Genomic DNA, 13,613 nt, shown 5'->3' with positions numbered 1-13,613 from the left:
CATTTGTCTTTCTCTGTCTGACTTATTTCATTTAGCATAGTACCCTCTAGGTCCATCTGTGTGTTGCAAATGGTAAGATTCCATTCTTTTTTATGGCCAAGTAATATTCCATTATCTATGCTTTGATCTTTAGGAAAGCATTGTTTGAGGGTCTGCTATCGGCACTGAACTGTACCCTGCTTTGCTTTGTAGTCAATTATACAGGCTTCTCGTCAAACTCCTAATGACTCCTAAATTCTTAAACTGACTAATATCTGATTTCAGAAGCTTTGCAGTATTTTGGTATTTCAGTCTAATACAGAGTAAAGAGTAAGGACTCTATTAAAACGTAAAAAATGGTAATAATAATTCAAAAATTATAATAGCCAACATTTATTGAGCACTTACTATGTGCAAGACATGTGATAAAAACCTACTGATAAATCAGAGTGTCAATGTATTCTTCCTCCACAGAAGAGACCATAGAAAGGCCAGAAAAAGAGACAGAGCTGCTCTTTCATCCCTAGAAGGCATAATTCCAGAATAGCATTAGAATGTATATACTTATTTTTATTTTATATAAGTTTGTACTATGTGTTTTTTAAAAATGGGGCCTGTATTATTCTTCATTTTAACACTATCTTTTAAAACACATAATGAGTAATAAGTCACATTCTTTTTATATGTAGGAACCAAATGAATGCTCTCATATTACACACATATCCCTTGGTCATAAGATCTGTGAAAATGCACCAAATGAACAGGCATAATTAGTAAAGATGACAAAATGATCTTCAACTTTATTTACCACCATATGGATCACGGAAGGGGGCACGTGTGTTCAAAATAAGATTACTTCCTAACATTTAACCAAAAAGGACTGTTACAATATGTGTAGTCTCAAATCCATATCAAATCCATAGGGTTTTTGCCTTCGTACAGAGGAGTGAAGACAGATTAAATCAGTGAAAATTGTCTACAGGTAGGAAACTGTCAAGATAATTTTTACAAAGTCAATGTCTTACATTCTGACTTGCCTAGCAGAGCATTATCTTCTAGTAGTTTGCTGATACAGATTTCTATTTTATCTGTTCTTGCTGTTGAGAAATTGAACTCTTTTGGGCCTGCATTCACCTTTTGCTTCTAGGAGCCATCTGAGTAAATATTAGAAAGTCAGTAGTAACCCGGCTACATATGAGAGACACTCTGTATCCCTAGCAGCTAGCCTTACCCAGGGAGGGAGAAGATAATGGATATGATCTTGGTATATCCCCCTGGTTTAATGATAGGAAAACGATGGGGCCTAATCTCTCTGATTACCTCTGTGAATACGTTATCTACTGTCACCATCAAATATTTTCACCTATCACTTCATTTTATTACATATTTAGAAATTGTTTTTGCCAACTTGATTTTTTCTGGATCTTATTCCCCTGTTTCTTTCACACCAACACCTGTAACTTACCTGTAGCTCACCTGGTGAGCTGTACGAGAGTGAGCATGTTTACCTGTGGAGACTGGACAAATGATGTGAAGAAAGTAGTTACAGACGTGTCAAAGCCCCTCAAAATCATGCTTATTTTCTCCTAAACTCTTTTACACAAATATGGTATTAAACAAGGCTGTAGTAAATGAGAGAATTAACATAAATTTGAATCCCATATGCTGGAAGTTAGGTAAAATTGCATTACATTTGAATAGTTCTAAGCAAGCAATTTGTTACCCTTTATGCTTTAGTGAAATTGATGAACAGGTGGTTTTCAGAAGATCACTCAGTATATTTAGCTTCTGAAATTTGAGCAACTCAAGATCTGATTGGCTGCTCTTGCCACATGATAATTTGGAGCCCAGGCAGCACCCTGGCTCTTGCCTGGGGTTCTCAGGAGGGGAGAGTTGGGAGAGGCTTTGCTGCTGAGGAAATTTGTTTGATAGATTGAAGGTAAGGACAGTTCATGGCTTTTTCTTTAATGTTTTTTTCAGGAGATATTCCACAACTTCCCTTGAAGTACTTTCCAAAGTTTTGGGTCATAGCTGGGGAAGTTAGTGATGGAAACAATGACTAGGCAATTCTGTAACCCCATTGCCTTACTCAGGTTCTACTAATATCCGACATGTAGTATGTGGCTAAAGTCAACTCCTGTACTAACCAATTTATTGCTTGACTGAGTTGGTTCTCTTGTCCAACAAATTTTTTTTTTCTTTTTTGCCTTTGATTTTTTTTTCTAACTTAATTAGTACGAAAAACAATCTATATTCTACGTTCCTATATTTATCCTTTTCTACTAGGCTTCATTTGCCTCAGAAGGAGGGGCATTTTCGCTAGCTTAACAAAACCAGCCATGGCAGGGTATTGGTTTACATGGCAAATATCTTTGGGTGAAGGGGCAGCTGTTCCAAGCCATCATCCCCTTTTATCAAGAGAGAGTTCCACTCTCTGGTGTCAAACTAAGAAGGCCTTGGGAGATCCTTTCGTTATTTCCTGAATTAGAAGCTTAGGCCAAAGACCCACAATCTTATATGTCCTTCAATCAACGCTTCAAAACTTTTGTTATTTTCCAGGTTTGAACAAGAGCTACAGAGGCAAGAGAAAAATCCATACAAGCCAATGGTGTTTGGAAAGAAAATAACCCCATTGCCTTGAGGTTTTTGTTTTTCTTTTAAAATCTGTTGACAGATTTATTTTTACATGTTCTCATTTGAAGCATAAGATATACTGTGTACCACGTATTAGAGCATACGGAAACCTAAGGCAGCCCTCTTAGAAATTGGATGCCACAGGGAAAAATTCCAACTGCTTCTGAAAGCTGAGCTGACTTTCCTTTCACTAAAATTTTTGCTTAAAAATGTTTCTGTCTAAGTATTTGGACATTTAAATACCCTGTTCCTTTGAATGCAAACCCTCTCACTAGTTTACCTCAACTTCCTTTTGTAATGTGAACTAAGTTGATCGGGTAGCTACAGGTAGCAATCCCCAACATGTTCCTGAGGGAATCCAGAGACAGAAATTTGAAGCTTCCGTTTTTCAGACCTGTATCTGAATGTCTTCTCTCACTTACCCTGCAAACATACATGAATACACAGAACAGATACGTTTCAAAGTCTATTTTTATAATGTTATACAATGACTTCAGTCCTGAGGATACATGCTAATGTATTTTCGTTTGTCTGGAATATGAAAAGTTTGTAGGTGCCACTACTGCTCCGGGAAAATGGCAGATGATGAAGAGTATGAGGAGGTGGTGGAGGTAAGATGGAAAAACGGACTCTGACAGCAGAGTGTTCTGTGTAGCAACCATCACAGCCATGCAGGTGAATTAATCAGTCGGAAAATACATTGTCTATTATAACTTCACAAACACTTATCATTAAAGCATAAGAAAGGAGTATTTTATATTCAGTTTCACTGTAATTATGTGGGATTTAGACTTGAAATATCACTGTTTCCCACTTTTGCTTTTCTTTAAATTCTAAAAAAAAAACAAAAGAACAAAAAAAAAGAACACCAAAGTGTGGGGTAAAGGCAGATTTTAATTTGTCTTCTAAAACTATTTTCTTTTCACCTCCCAACCCCCATGATCAGAGACTGACAAGATGGAGAGAACATTCTGGAAACAGAGCTCTATTTCTTAGTGTCTGCATAGAAATAGAGCTACTTTTTGCTTCAATGAGCTGATTATTTATAGGGTGATATGAATTAAATGTTCAGAATAATATATATGAGATTATATGCTTATATGAGATTTTTATATACATGGATATATGTGTACACACACATATGAAAACAAACTCATGATGATCCCAAGTGACAGTTGGAGCCACACTTTCCCACCAACTTCATTGTATTTACTCAAGGGAACAAAACTAGCTTTTGCATTTGAATTTTGAAAAAGAGCAGACCATCTTGAAAAACTTCCCTCCAGATTATTGGTGGGTGTCTGACACATTTTACAAAGTTGTCAATTACTTATTTTATATTTATTTGATATAATTTTTTATCATGTTATGATTTTCTTCACCAGTTCTTGCCTTTAGCGTCACATCCATATGAATATACTGCCATTGAATCTGAAAGTGCTGAATAATTACCAATTAATGACGCTGCTCTAAATACATATGTGAACTTGGAGGCAGTTTTGAAAATCTGTGCTTTTTAAAAAGAATAAAATTAAGTTTAAGAGCTAACCAGAATCAAATTCCAAATGAAAGTACCAAAATTTGTCTTTGGAAGATTATTTTATGGACCAGTCTATATTTAGATGATAAAAATTGTATTTTACTATACAAATAAAATTGCCCGTATTACTGCAGGATATATGTTTTTGAAAAAACCCAGAATGAATCTTATACAATATAACCTTCAAACTCTCTGGCTTAAATGCCACAGGCCACATCTTCAATGTTCAAAATCATCACTAGTGTGCATTTTCCATATGTCCCAAAGGGTCGAATTATCACTATCAAACACTAACACAATTATAAATTAAATTGCCTTCCCTATGATGGTAAATCCAGGAATACTTTTTAGTTTCCAACTTAAATATCCCTTGACTTTCTTAAAATAATTGTGTTCATCAGACACTGGAAATTGTCTTTAATGCTAGACTTGATTAATTTAACTAGATGTCATAATAATTGAGGGGGCTATTTTTAGGCGTCTCATCCTTGCCATTTTGTTCCCATTACTGCTTCTCAGTCTGACCAGCAGGTGCTAAACTAATAGACTTCCTGCCAGACAGTGTTGAACCAAGGTCTCTCTGACCTCAAAAAATATGACATGAGAATGGGATTGTGGCAGATTCGAGAAAATAGGCAACCGTTCACAAAACACAGAGGAACTAGCTTTAAAAATATGTGTCCTAGGGATCTTGGACATCTAAATAAAATTGTACTGTCACTTTCTACTCTGGTTTAAACAAACTTGGAAAGAAAGGAAAAGAAGCAAAGATGTACTATCTAATTAGTGGCAAAGCTCTTTTTAAAAAGTGAGATTTGGCATAGGAGTTAATGCCAACCATTTGGACGTTACGTTTTTTATAAGCTTGTTTCTAAAATACATTTACCAGTCATGGGAGCGCAACAAAGGTAAAGTTGGATGGTTACCAAAGAGCTGCTTTTACTTGGATGCTCACAAAATTCAAAACAGTTGTGAGTCATTCACTTTAGTTTAATATTTCTTCTCTATTTACTGGTGTTTGTGTGGCCAGAGGAACGGTTCCGTGTCGATCAGCATCAAACAGTATTTTTAAAAATGTCCTAATGCTATTTTCCATGTGATGAAGACACAAGCATGTAAAAGAGAAATTCTGTGTCCTGTAAGAACTTGTGACTTCTGTTGCCATGTAGAAAGACACAGAGATGGAATTAGATTTCAAATTAAAAAAAAAAAAAAATAGTACAGGAGCAAAGAAAGCTCGAGTGAGGGACATTAGGCAAGTTTTATAGTAATTTTATTGTAAGTGAAATAGAGCATGTGGCCTATTGACAGCGGTTAAATAATTTTTGAAGGTTCACTGAACCAAGGGCAGAAGAAAGGAGGCCACTGAGGGAAATGTTGCATTTCAGTGTTTTTCTCTTTCCCTGCATATAAGTTTTGGAGGCAGAGAACATAAAAATGAAGCATACAATGTTATACATTTGTTGACTGAGAAAATGAGCCTAGTGTTTCATTTTTATCTCTTTTTTGTATGCCTTGGCCTAAACAAGTCTTTCCTCCTATTCACCCAGCTTTGCTGGGTGATGCAGGGGGCAGGATTCCACTCTCTTTACGCATCTGAAACAAAATGTCAGCCAGTTCCTATCCATGTCTATTTATTGCTGGTGATGTCAGAAGTAGAACAAAAGTAGATTTGATTTCAGGTCCAGCCTGCAGGCATCTCAGAGCCATCAATGGCAAACTGCTGTCTAACTGTCCCACATTTTGTGATGAGAATCTTCTCTTTTTTTCCTTCTACTGTTGGCATTTGTAAATTTTCATCTTAGGACACCCCTTTTAGGACTACCATGCTATCGGGAAGGATTCACCCATCACTCCAGAAGAAACTCTTAGTTCTTATTGATCAGGGTGATAAAGGGTTACTTGAGAGGTGTATATGCCTTTGGATCTATCATTTCCATGATACAATCCACTTAAAAATTTATTCACAGTGAGGTTTCTGTTTGTTTTATTGTTAGTCAGCAAACTGGGTTTTATCACAGTTCCTCTCTGCCCAACCTACACACTCAAGATATGGTTATTATAGTCTTTTCTTAGCAAATTCTACTTTGGATGTCAGAAGAAAAAAGATTTAACTTATCCTAAGTAAAATAGCATCCGTGATTAATAACCAGCTCGGACAACTTTCTCATCCCTGGGCGTCTCCTTGTCCAGTCTGATGCATTCATTCACTTTAGACTCCCTGGTTTCACAAATTTAAAATCGGGTCCAACATATGAACAGGCTGCTTCATCGACTTCCTTCCCATAGATATAGCAAACCAGCTGGGCTAGTGAAATAACCCAAGTGGTTCAGCTGGGGCAGAGGAGAGGTGATTTCTGCTTTAGTTCTCATGATGATACTTCTGTACTCTATTTATAGTACTACACAGAGGAGACCATCTACGAAGAGGTGCCGGGTGAGGTAAGACCCAGTCCACACCTGCACGCATTGTATGCTGGTTAAAGCAGGAAGAGGCTTTTCTCTCACACACTTAGGGCCACACAGCTGGCAAAAGAGGGACTCTGAGGGAGGATCATTCACCAATGTGTGCTCAGCAGCTGGTGGTACAAGAGTAAATGTTACCTGTTTGTCAGGTTTTATTACTGTTTTTGCTATTCAGCATATCCAAGGTGGCTGCAGGATGGTTTCCCCCATTGCCCATGTGGTATTGTTGGTGTAGGTGATGCTACTTAGAGTAACACCAGTGCTGTCACCATTCTGCTTGCAGCAAAGGGATGGGCTTGAACTTGGGATCTGCACGGAAACCCGCAGTTTTATTGTGTTGAGTTGTAACTTGTAGGGCACCATCTCGGCCAATAAGGATGGTGCCTCCCGGCCCTTGTCCTCGATGGTGCCATAAACTGCTACTTAGATTTTAGCATATAAGGAATTCTGAGAAAGCCATTCCCATTAGTTTTCCATGTTGGAACTTTCTTTTTTCCAAGATTAAATACCTCACACATGCTTCATTTTCTGCAGAGTTGTTTCTCTTAAGCATGGCAAACGCTGATATGGATGGCTAACCCTAAAGCTTACTCACACAGCCTGTGACTGCATGGAAACTAACATACGTAGATACTATAAATTGGTTAGTTTCTCACAGTCACCCATTCATCACTAATAATGAGTAGAAAGGAGCCTATTAGCAATGCTCTGACAACACTAGGGGGAGTTGTCATAGATATACAGTGTCCTTATTACTTAGGTTTCTCTTTTCAAAATTGATTAGAACTATTCCTTTGATATGGGTGGTATTAGCTGTGAAGGAAATTAAACTATGAGATGGATTGAAGATTTGGCTGCTTATCTTCTTTCCTCACATACAGTTTTTTGTTTGTTTGTTTGTTTGTTGTTTTTTTGTATCTTATTATTTTAATTTGCATTCCTTTGATCTCTATTGGGGTTGACTTTTTTAAAATTAAATTTATTGGGGTGAGAATGGTTAGTAAAATTACATAGGTTTCAAGTGTACAATTCTATAATATGTCATCTATATGTCACATTGTGTACTATTTTAACCTTGGACTAGACCCAAACTTTTTATAAGAAACAGTAATTTCCTACCTACCACATACATAGGAATGTTGGGGGGATAATGACCCCCTTACATTGTCATCATTATTCTTGTCCACCTAAGCGTTTATTAGTGTAAATGGCATTCCAATTCACTTTAATTAACTGCCTAAGCCAAGAGAATGGTAATCACTTGTAATATTGAGTGATTCTTTTTTTGTTTATTATTCTTTGTCTCATAATACAAGAGAGAATGCCTAAATACCTGAAGAATAAGCAACCAACTTCTTAGATTTATTTAAAAGTTAATATTAAAAGTCAAGAACTTGAGCTTTATTCGACTGTCTTAATCTTTTGTTCTCTGATCCCAAGGTTGCTTTTATTTTAATGCAGCCAATTTAAGAAGCTTTTTAAATGTTTAAGAATGTTTTGCTTCTGATTTTTAGCTTACCTTAAAGTGTTTTTCTTTCTGCAAAAGGAATTTTAAGACTGTGTTTCAAATTAATTAGGAGTAACCTTTCTACTCAGTGCCACCTTAAACAATTAACATTAAGATTTATGCAACAGAATGTGCTTTCAAATGGATATTGTGTGTGATTTTCCGCTGTGACCTGTTTTAGTTGTGGATATGGAACACCAGGAATTGAAGTCTGACTTAAAGTCAGAATACCAGGATCCTGGTCATCATCATTTACTCTTATAACCATGTTGAACTACCTGTCACATTTTCAGACAATAACAGAAGTCTATGAAACTACAACAAGGACAACGTCTGACTATGACCAATCAAAACCTTCCAAACCAGCGCTGGCCCAACCAGAATCAGCAAAGCCAGGGGAGAGGAAGAAGGTTATCAGGAAGAAAGTGGACTCTTCAAAGTTCATGACCCCCTACATTGCACACAGTCAAAAAATGCAGGCTCTCTTTAGCACAGTAAGTTTCAAATGACTTCTTTTAATCTGGTTTTATTATGGAGAAATTACTGATCTCAACCAATTCTGTTTAGGATGCTGGCTGGGTTTTGTTTCTCAACCTTGTGTGAGACAAAACTTAGTTTGCAGAAATATAAGCTCTTGTGAATCTCGAGTTGTCGTTTTCCTGTAATTTATTTGTATGATTGTGCGCCATCAAGGAAAGCATCCTTATTGAAATTATTCCCACAAAATAAGTATAAGGCCAATTATAAAGCATGTACTGATATTTAGTCACTGTTAGTTAGTCAATCTAGAATAATGAAATCATAAATATAGATTTAGTTGAAATCGGTTCATGGAAGCTAAATAGCATCTACTTAAGCTATGTCTGAGCAGGATGCCTCTTAAGTGGACCAGCTAACAGTACGTAGAATGGTTTCTAAGAGCTGGATAATGAAGAACACGTAGTTTAGAAAACCAGGATTATACTAAGAACTCATCTGGAATGGAGGATCAGAATGTTTATACCCTAGAACAGTGATTTTGAACTGTGGCTGCACATTAGAATCCCCTGGGAGCTTTAAAACTACTAATACCCAAGCTATTCTGGTTTAATCAGTCTGGGGCTGGGGCTGGTGTAGAAGGATTTTTAAAAATTGCTCAGGTGATTCTAATGTGCAGTCCAGGTTAGGAAACACTGCTCTTGATGGCCCCTAGTCCTTAAAGTTCTGTAAGTTACACTGATTGGTAACAGATTCAGACCCATTTGAATGGACCTAATGTGTCCATTGTCCACGGTGGGCTGAAGGCTCACTAGGCAGCCTGATTGCGTGTCCTCTGGACGCTTCAAAAAAATGAAAAGTATCTCAGGGAACATTGGATTATATAAAACTAATGCTTATGTCAAAAGCATCTTGTTGTGGTTGGCCAATAAATATTCATTTTTGGTTGAATGTTAACTCTTGGGGACTTTTTGGTAAATTTCTAGTTCAGATTCTTGAATGATCTAAAACATAGGCTTCTGAGACTTAGATTTCTAAAAACAAGATTATCTTGCCTCTTTTATAACTGCAGTATTCAGCAAAGATAGAACATTTTTTTTGTCAATTCATTACCATAAAATCTTGTTAATTCAGACACTAATATCCTAGAATTTCTGATAGACTGAGAAGAATGATGGCAAAGGTTTATAATATTTTTAAAGGGGATAGTAACTAAATCAATAACGTAACTTAGATTGTTGACTGCTCCACTTCAAGAATACTCTTGGAATATTTATAACAGTAAATTATGCACATTACTTTAAAGGCAAGAACTCATTGTATATTTAGCAAAAATAACACAGTTGCATTACGTTTCAAAATACTCCATAATTTAGACTTTCCATTGATTCAGCTGGTGTCTCAGCTATCCACACCACCGAGATTTAGCTGCAACTTTTGAATTGAATATTTTTTCATTGTATGGCAATGAAATCTTTTCACAGTTGACTCAATTTTTCTACACTTATTTTCTAAAATTATTAAGGTTCAAGCTTTTTATGTGTGCACTCAGACAATAAAAATATTGAGAGCGGGAATTTCCAAGACAATAGTCTGTACGAGAGGGAATTTCCAAGACAATACTCTGTAATAATAACATTTCTACCGTCTCCATTATGCAACCATGTTTAGAAAGAGCAATTAACAAATCTATTTTAGTGTTTGCTGAGAATCAGGACAGAGGACAAAATGAATGCTATTTATAACTGATAATTGTTATAACTTGCAATATATTTTTTTATCAGATGGGGATGAGTGCATTGCCTGAAATTTCTGTTGCTGTCTTATCAGGTTTTAGGCTAATATCTATATTGTTTTCAGAATAAATACAAGGAGAACTATGAGAAAGGAAAAGGACAACCATCCACCATCACAGCCGATACCCCAGAACTTCGCAGAATCAAGAAAGTACAAGATCAACTTAGTGAGGTGAGCTACATTGCTAAAATGAAAAAGAGACATTTCAAAAATATACCTACCACTGGGAATTGTGGGTTCTAAATAGGTGTAGAGAGAATAGAGGGTTGAATTACTCTGAGCCAGTCCAGAAATCTAGAGGAAGCACTGGCCACAGATTATGTTGCTCTAAATGTGAACGCCAAGAGGCTTCTAAAAGTGTAATTTAGAAATTCAGCTTAATTGGTGATGTGAGATGGAAGTTCCAGCTCACTGTGGTCCTCCATTCTGGAGCACAGGGAAACTGAGATTCAGCCGTGAAAGCAGACAAACAGTAAACGCAGATGCTGTGGACATGTCCAGAGATTTTCTCCCTAAATGAAGAAACTTTGCTTTGTGATACAGACGTAGAGTGATTGGATCAATGCTCTTTGGTTACATTCCTTACTGTACTCACATGGTCATGCCTGTTGTGAACTCTAATTGTGCATTATTTCTGCAGGTTAGGTATCGAATGGATGGCAATGTCGCTAAAACTATCTGTCACGTAGATGAAAAAGCAAAGGACGTTGAACATGCAAAGAAAGTGTCGCAGCAAGTCAGTAAGGTAAGGTCATGCTATGGATGGCCAGGATAGAAAATAGAATGTGTATCCCCTCTGCCTGGCCTTAGAGGAGAAAACTGGACAGGCCTGATCCTGCTCACCAGTCCCACTGGAATCACAGGCCTGTGAGTTCTGATGCCCACATGTGTCAGGGAGGCTGCACACATGACTGGAGTGTCTGTGGGAGCCATGGTGGCTTGCACACCCCGTGCCTTGCAGTTCAGCTCCAGGCCTTTGCTGCGTAGAATGTAGTCCCAATGTCGCCAGAGTTTCTTATTTATTTTTTAAAGAAGTTGGAAGCTGAATTTTTATGATAAATTCCAAATTTCAAAGGTAGGAAACTCATTAAAAACATTTTAAAAAAATACCATGGAAGTGAAAAAAAAACATGTCTGTCATCTAACTTTAGTCAACGACTGATAGGTGGCAACCTTTGAAAGGAATCTGTAGAGGATCAGAATCATGACTGAGTTTTTTAAAAAATTAGACTTTTCAAGTGAAAGTTTATGAAATCAGGCAAAGTATTATGGGATGTTTCATAATGGCTGCTAGTAACACATTGACAGCTTGAGAGCCTCTGTGTGAGGACACCTATGAAAACCTCTTCACGGTGCCCTCCTGTGTTCTCTCAGCGTTAATGCTCTTGGAGGAGGCAGCAAGCCATGGTCCTCTCTTCTTTCTGTCTAGGTTTTATACAAGCAGAACTGGGAAGACACCAAGGATAAGTACCTGCTTCCCCCTGATGCCCCTGAATTTGTCCATGCCATTAAGAACTCAGCCTTGTTCAGTAAGGTAAGGGCCCCTGCTCTGTCACCTCTTCCATCCTCCTCTGTCCTCCTGCCACATCACGTGGTGAGTGGAATACTCAGTAAACTCTTGATAATCTGAAACACGGTTCAGATTATAGGCTATCACAGGAATAGCCTTGTGAATAGGCTTGAGACGTGTGGGGCTGCAGGGGTAGTGCTTGGCAAGGAGGAACTGAGAAGAAAGTTCTTGGGCAGAGCAGAGGGAGAAGGTGCTCTCAGGAACTTGGGCAACCTGGGGAAAGAGTGTGTGGGGAGAACAAAGGTGCGTCTGAGATCCAGCTCTGGAGACCCACAAAGTAATATTTTTGGTTCTTCTGTTGACCCTCTGCTACACTTTAGATGTTCCTGGCCATCACTCTTATTAAAGGTCTACTTTGTGGCAGAAACTACACCAAGTAGTTTCCTGGCTCTTTACACTTGTGTTAGTACTTGATGAGGGAGGTACGTAAAGTCACAGAGCAGAGAGGAAACAGAATCAGATACATCTGCCCTTCTCTAAGTAAGATTTGTCATGAGATGCAGGAGAAGATATTAATAAATACAACTTGGATTGGATGAAAAGGGAGAGGTTATCTGTGAGTTCTGTTTACCTTTGCTCTCCCCTTGCCCTGGGTTCTTTATGCCACTGATGAATTAATCGAAAAGTATGTATTTCATGTAAATGTGATTTCACTTTCTCACAACTTTTCACTCTGTTCTGCTTAGAAACTGTACACTGAAGACTGGGAAGCAGACAAAAGTTTGTTTTACCCATATGATGATAGCCCGGAGCTGAGGAGGGTTGCACAAGCCCAGAAAGCTCTCAGTGATGTAAGTAAACTGCAATCAGCACCATTTTAGTGTGGAATCAGGCAACTCGAATTATATCTTCTGGCCAGATGTCCATTGCAATTCTTCCTTAAAACAGACTAAAACGCCTGTTATTGTCATTATTGCAGAGAAATAGATCTAGAATCATTATCATTTTTGGTGTCTAATTTAAATTAGATTTTAGAATTTATATTAGATGGAATTTTGTCCAATCCCCTATTCCTACAGGTGAACAGCTTGAGTCTAAGGTCACATAGGTAATTAGTGGCAGAGCTCAGACTAGAAGCCTGGTCTTGTGATCCCAAGACCAACGTTCTTTGCACTAGTGCATGCCCCTTCTGTCCCCTTGGCTGGAATTGAAGCTTTCCTGTACAATAAAGTGGCATTTTAAAAATCTATTGGAATCATAGCCACCTTCCCAAATTTATTAAGTGAATAATGTTATTGAAAGATTTTGATTTGCTGTCTTAATCATAAAGTCTGAATTGTGATGTGTGCCCCTTTTCCGGCATGGGGGAACTGACTGATGCACTTGTCCAGATATGTGTATATAGTTATCTCACAAAGAACCCTCGCCACTGATGTACATAGAGGACATTTCAGAGTTAGCGAAAAATCAGTGGTCCCACTGGCTAGAATAGTAGTATCCTGGACCTTGAAAACTGTTTATATATTAGAGAAACACAGAAGGCCTAATACCATCCTTAGAGTTGAAAGCAGCAGCAGCACCGAGCCCTGCATCGGCCCAGCACTTACCCTTGTTTTGAGGTACTTTATTTCTTGAGCCCTGGATTTGCTAGGAGCCACGGTGAAAATTCAAAGGCTACTGCTTTAGTCTTCAGGAGAGCACTG

General features: G+C 37.8%; 1 protein-coding gene across 31 annotated transcripts in view; it reads left to right on the top strand.

The window, feature by feature from the left end:
• Nucleotides 1-1,821: 1,821 nt before the first annotated feature.
• Nucleotides 1,822-13,613, top strand: part of NEB (nebulin) — a 182,740-nt gene continuing 170,948 nt past the window's right edge. For all 31 annotated transcript variants that reach the window (XM_074336297.1, XM_019737446.2, XM_074336259.1 and 28 more), the window contains exons 1-9: nucleotides 1,822-1,918; nucleotides 2,539-2,621; nucleotides 3,160-3,224; nucleotides 6,554-6,595; nucleotides 8,420-8,620; nucleotides 10,464-10,571; nucleotides 11,041-11,145; nucleotides 11,830-11,934; nucleotides 12,657-12,761. In XM_074336297.1, coding sequence (XP_074192398.1) covers nucleotides 3,189-3,224; nucleotides 6,554-6,595; nucleotides 8,420-8,620; nucleotides 10,464-10,571; nucleotides 11,041-11,145; nucleotides 11,830-11,934; nucleotides 12,657-12,761 — 702 coding nt within the window. In that variant the 5' untranslated portion in view covers nucleotides 1,822-1,918; nucleotides 2,539-2,621; nucleotides 3,160-3,188. The remainder of the gene's footprint in view (nucleotides 1,919-2,538; nucleotides 2,622-3,159; nucleotides 3,225-6,553; nucleotides 6,596-8,419; nucleotides 8,621-10,463; nucleotides 10,572-11,040; nucleotides 11,146-11,829; nucleotides 11,935-12,656; nucleotides 12,762-13,613) is intronic.

This window comes from Rhinolophus sinicus, linkage group LG01 (assembly GCF_036562045.2).
Source record: "Rhinolophus sinicus isolate RSC01 linkage group LG01, ASM3656204v1, whole genome shotgun sequence".
In the NCBI taxonomy this organism is placed as follows: Eukaryota; Metazoa; Chordata; class Mammalia; order Chiroptera; family Rhinolophidae; genus Rhinolophus; species Rhinolophus sinicus.
The sequence above is the reverse complement of the archived record's forward strand: the minus strand, read 5'-3'. Positions and strand labels throughout refer to the sequence as shown.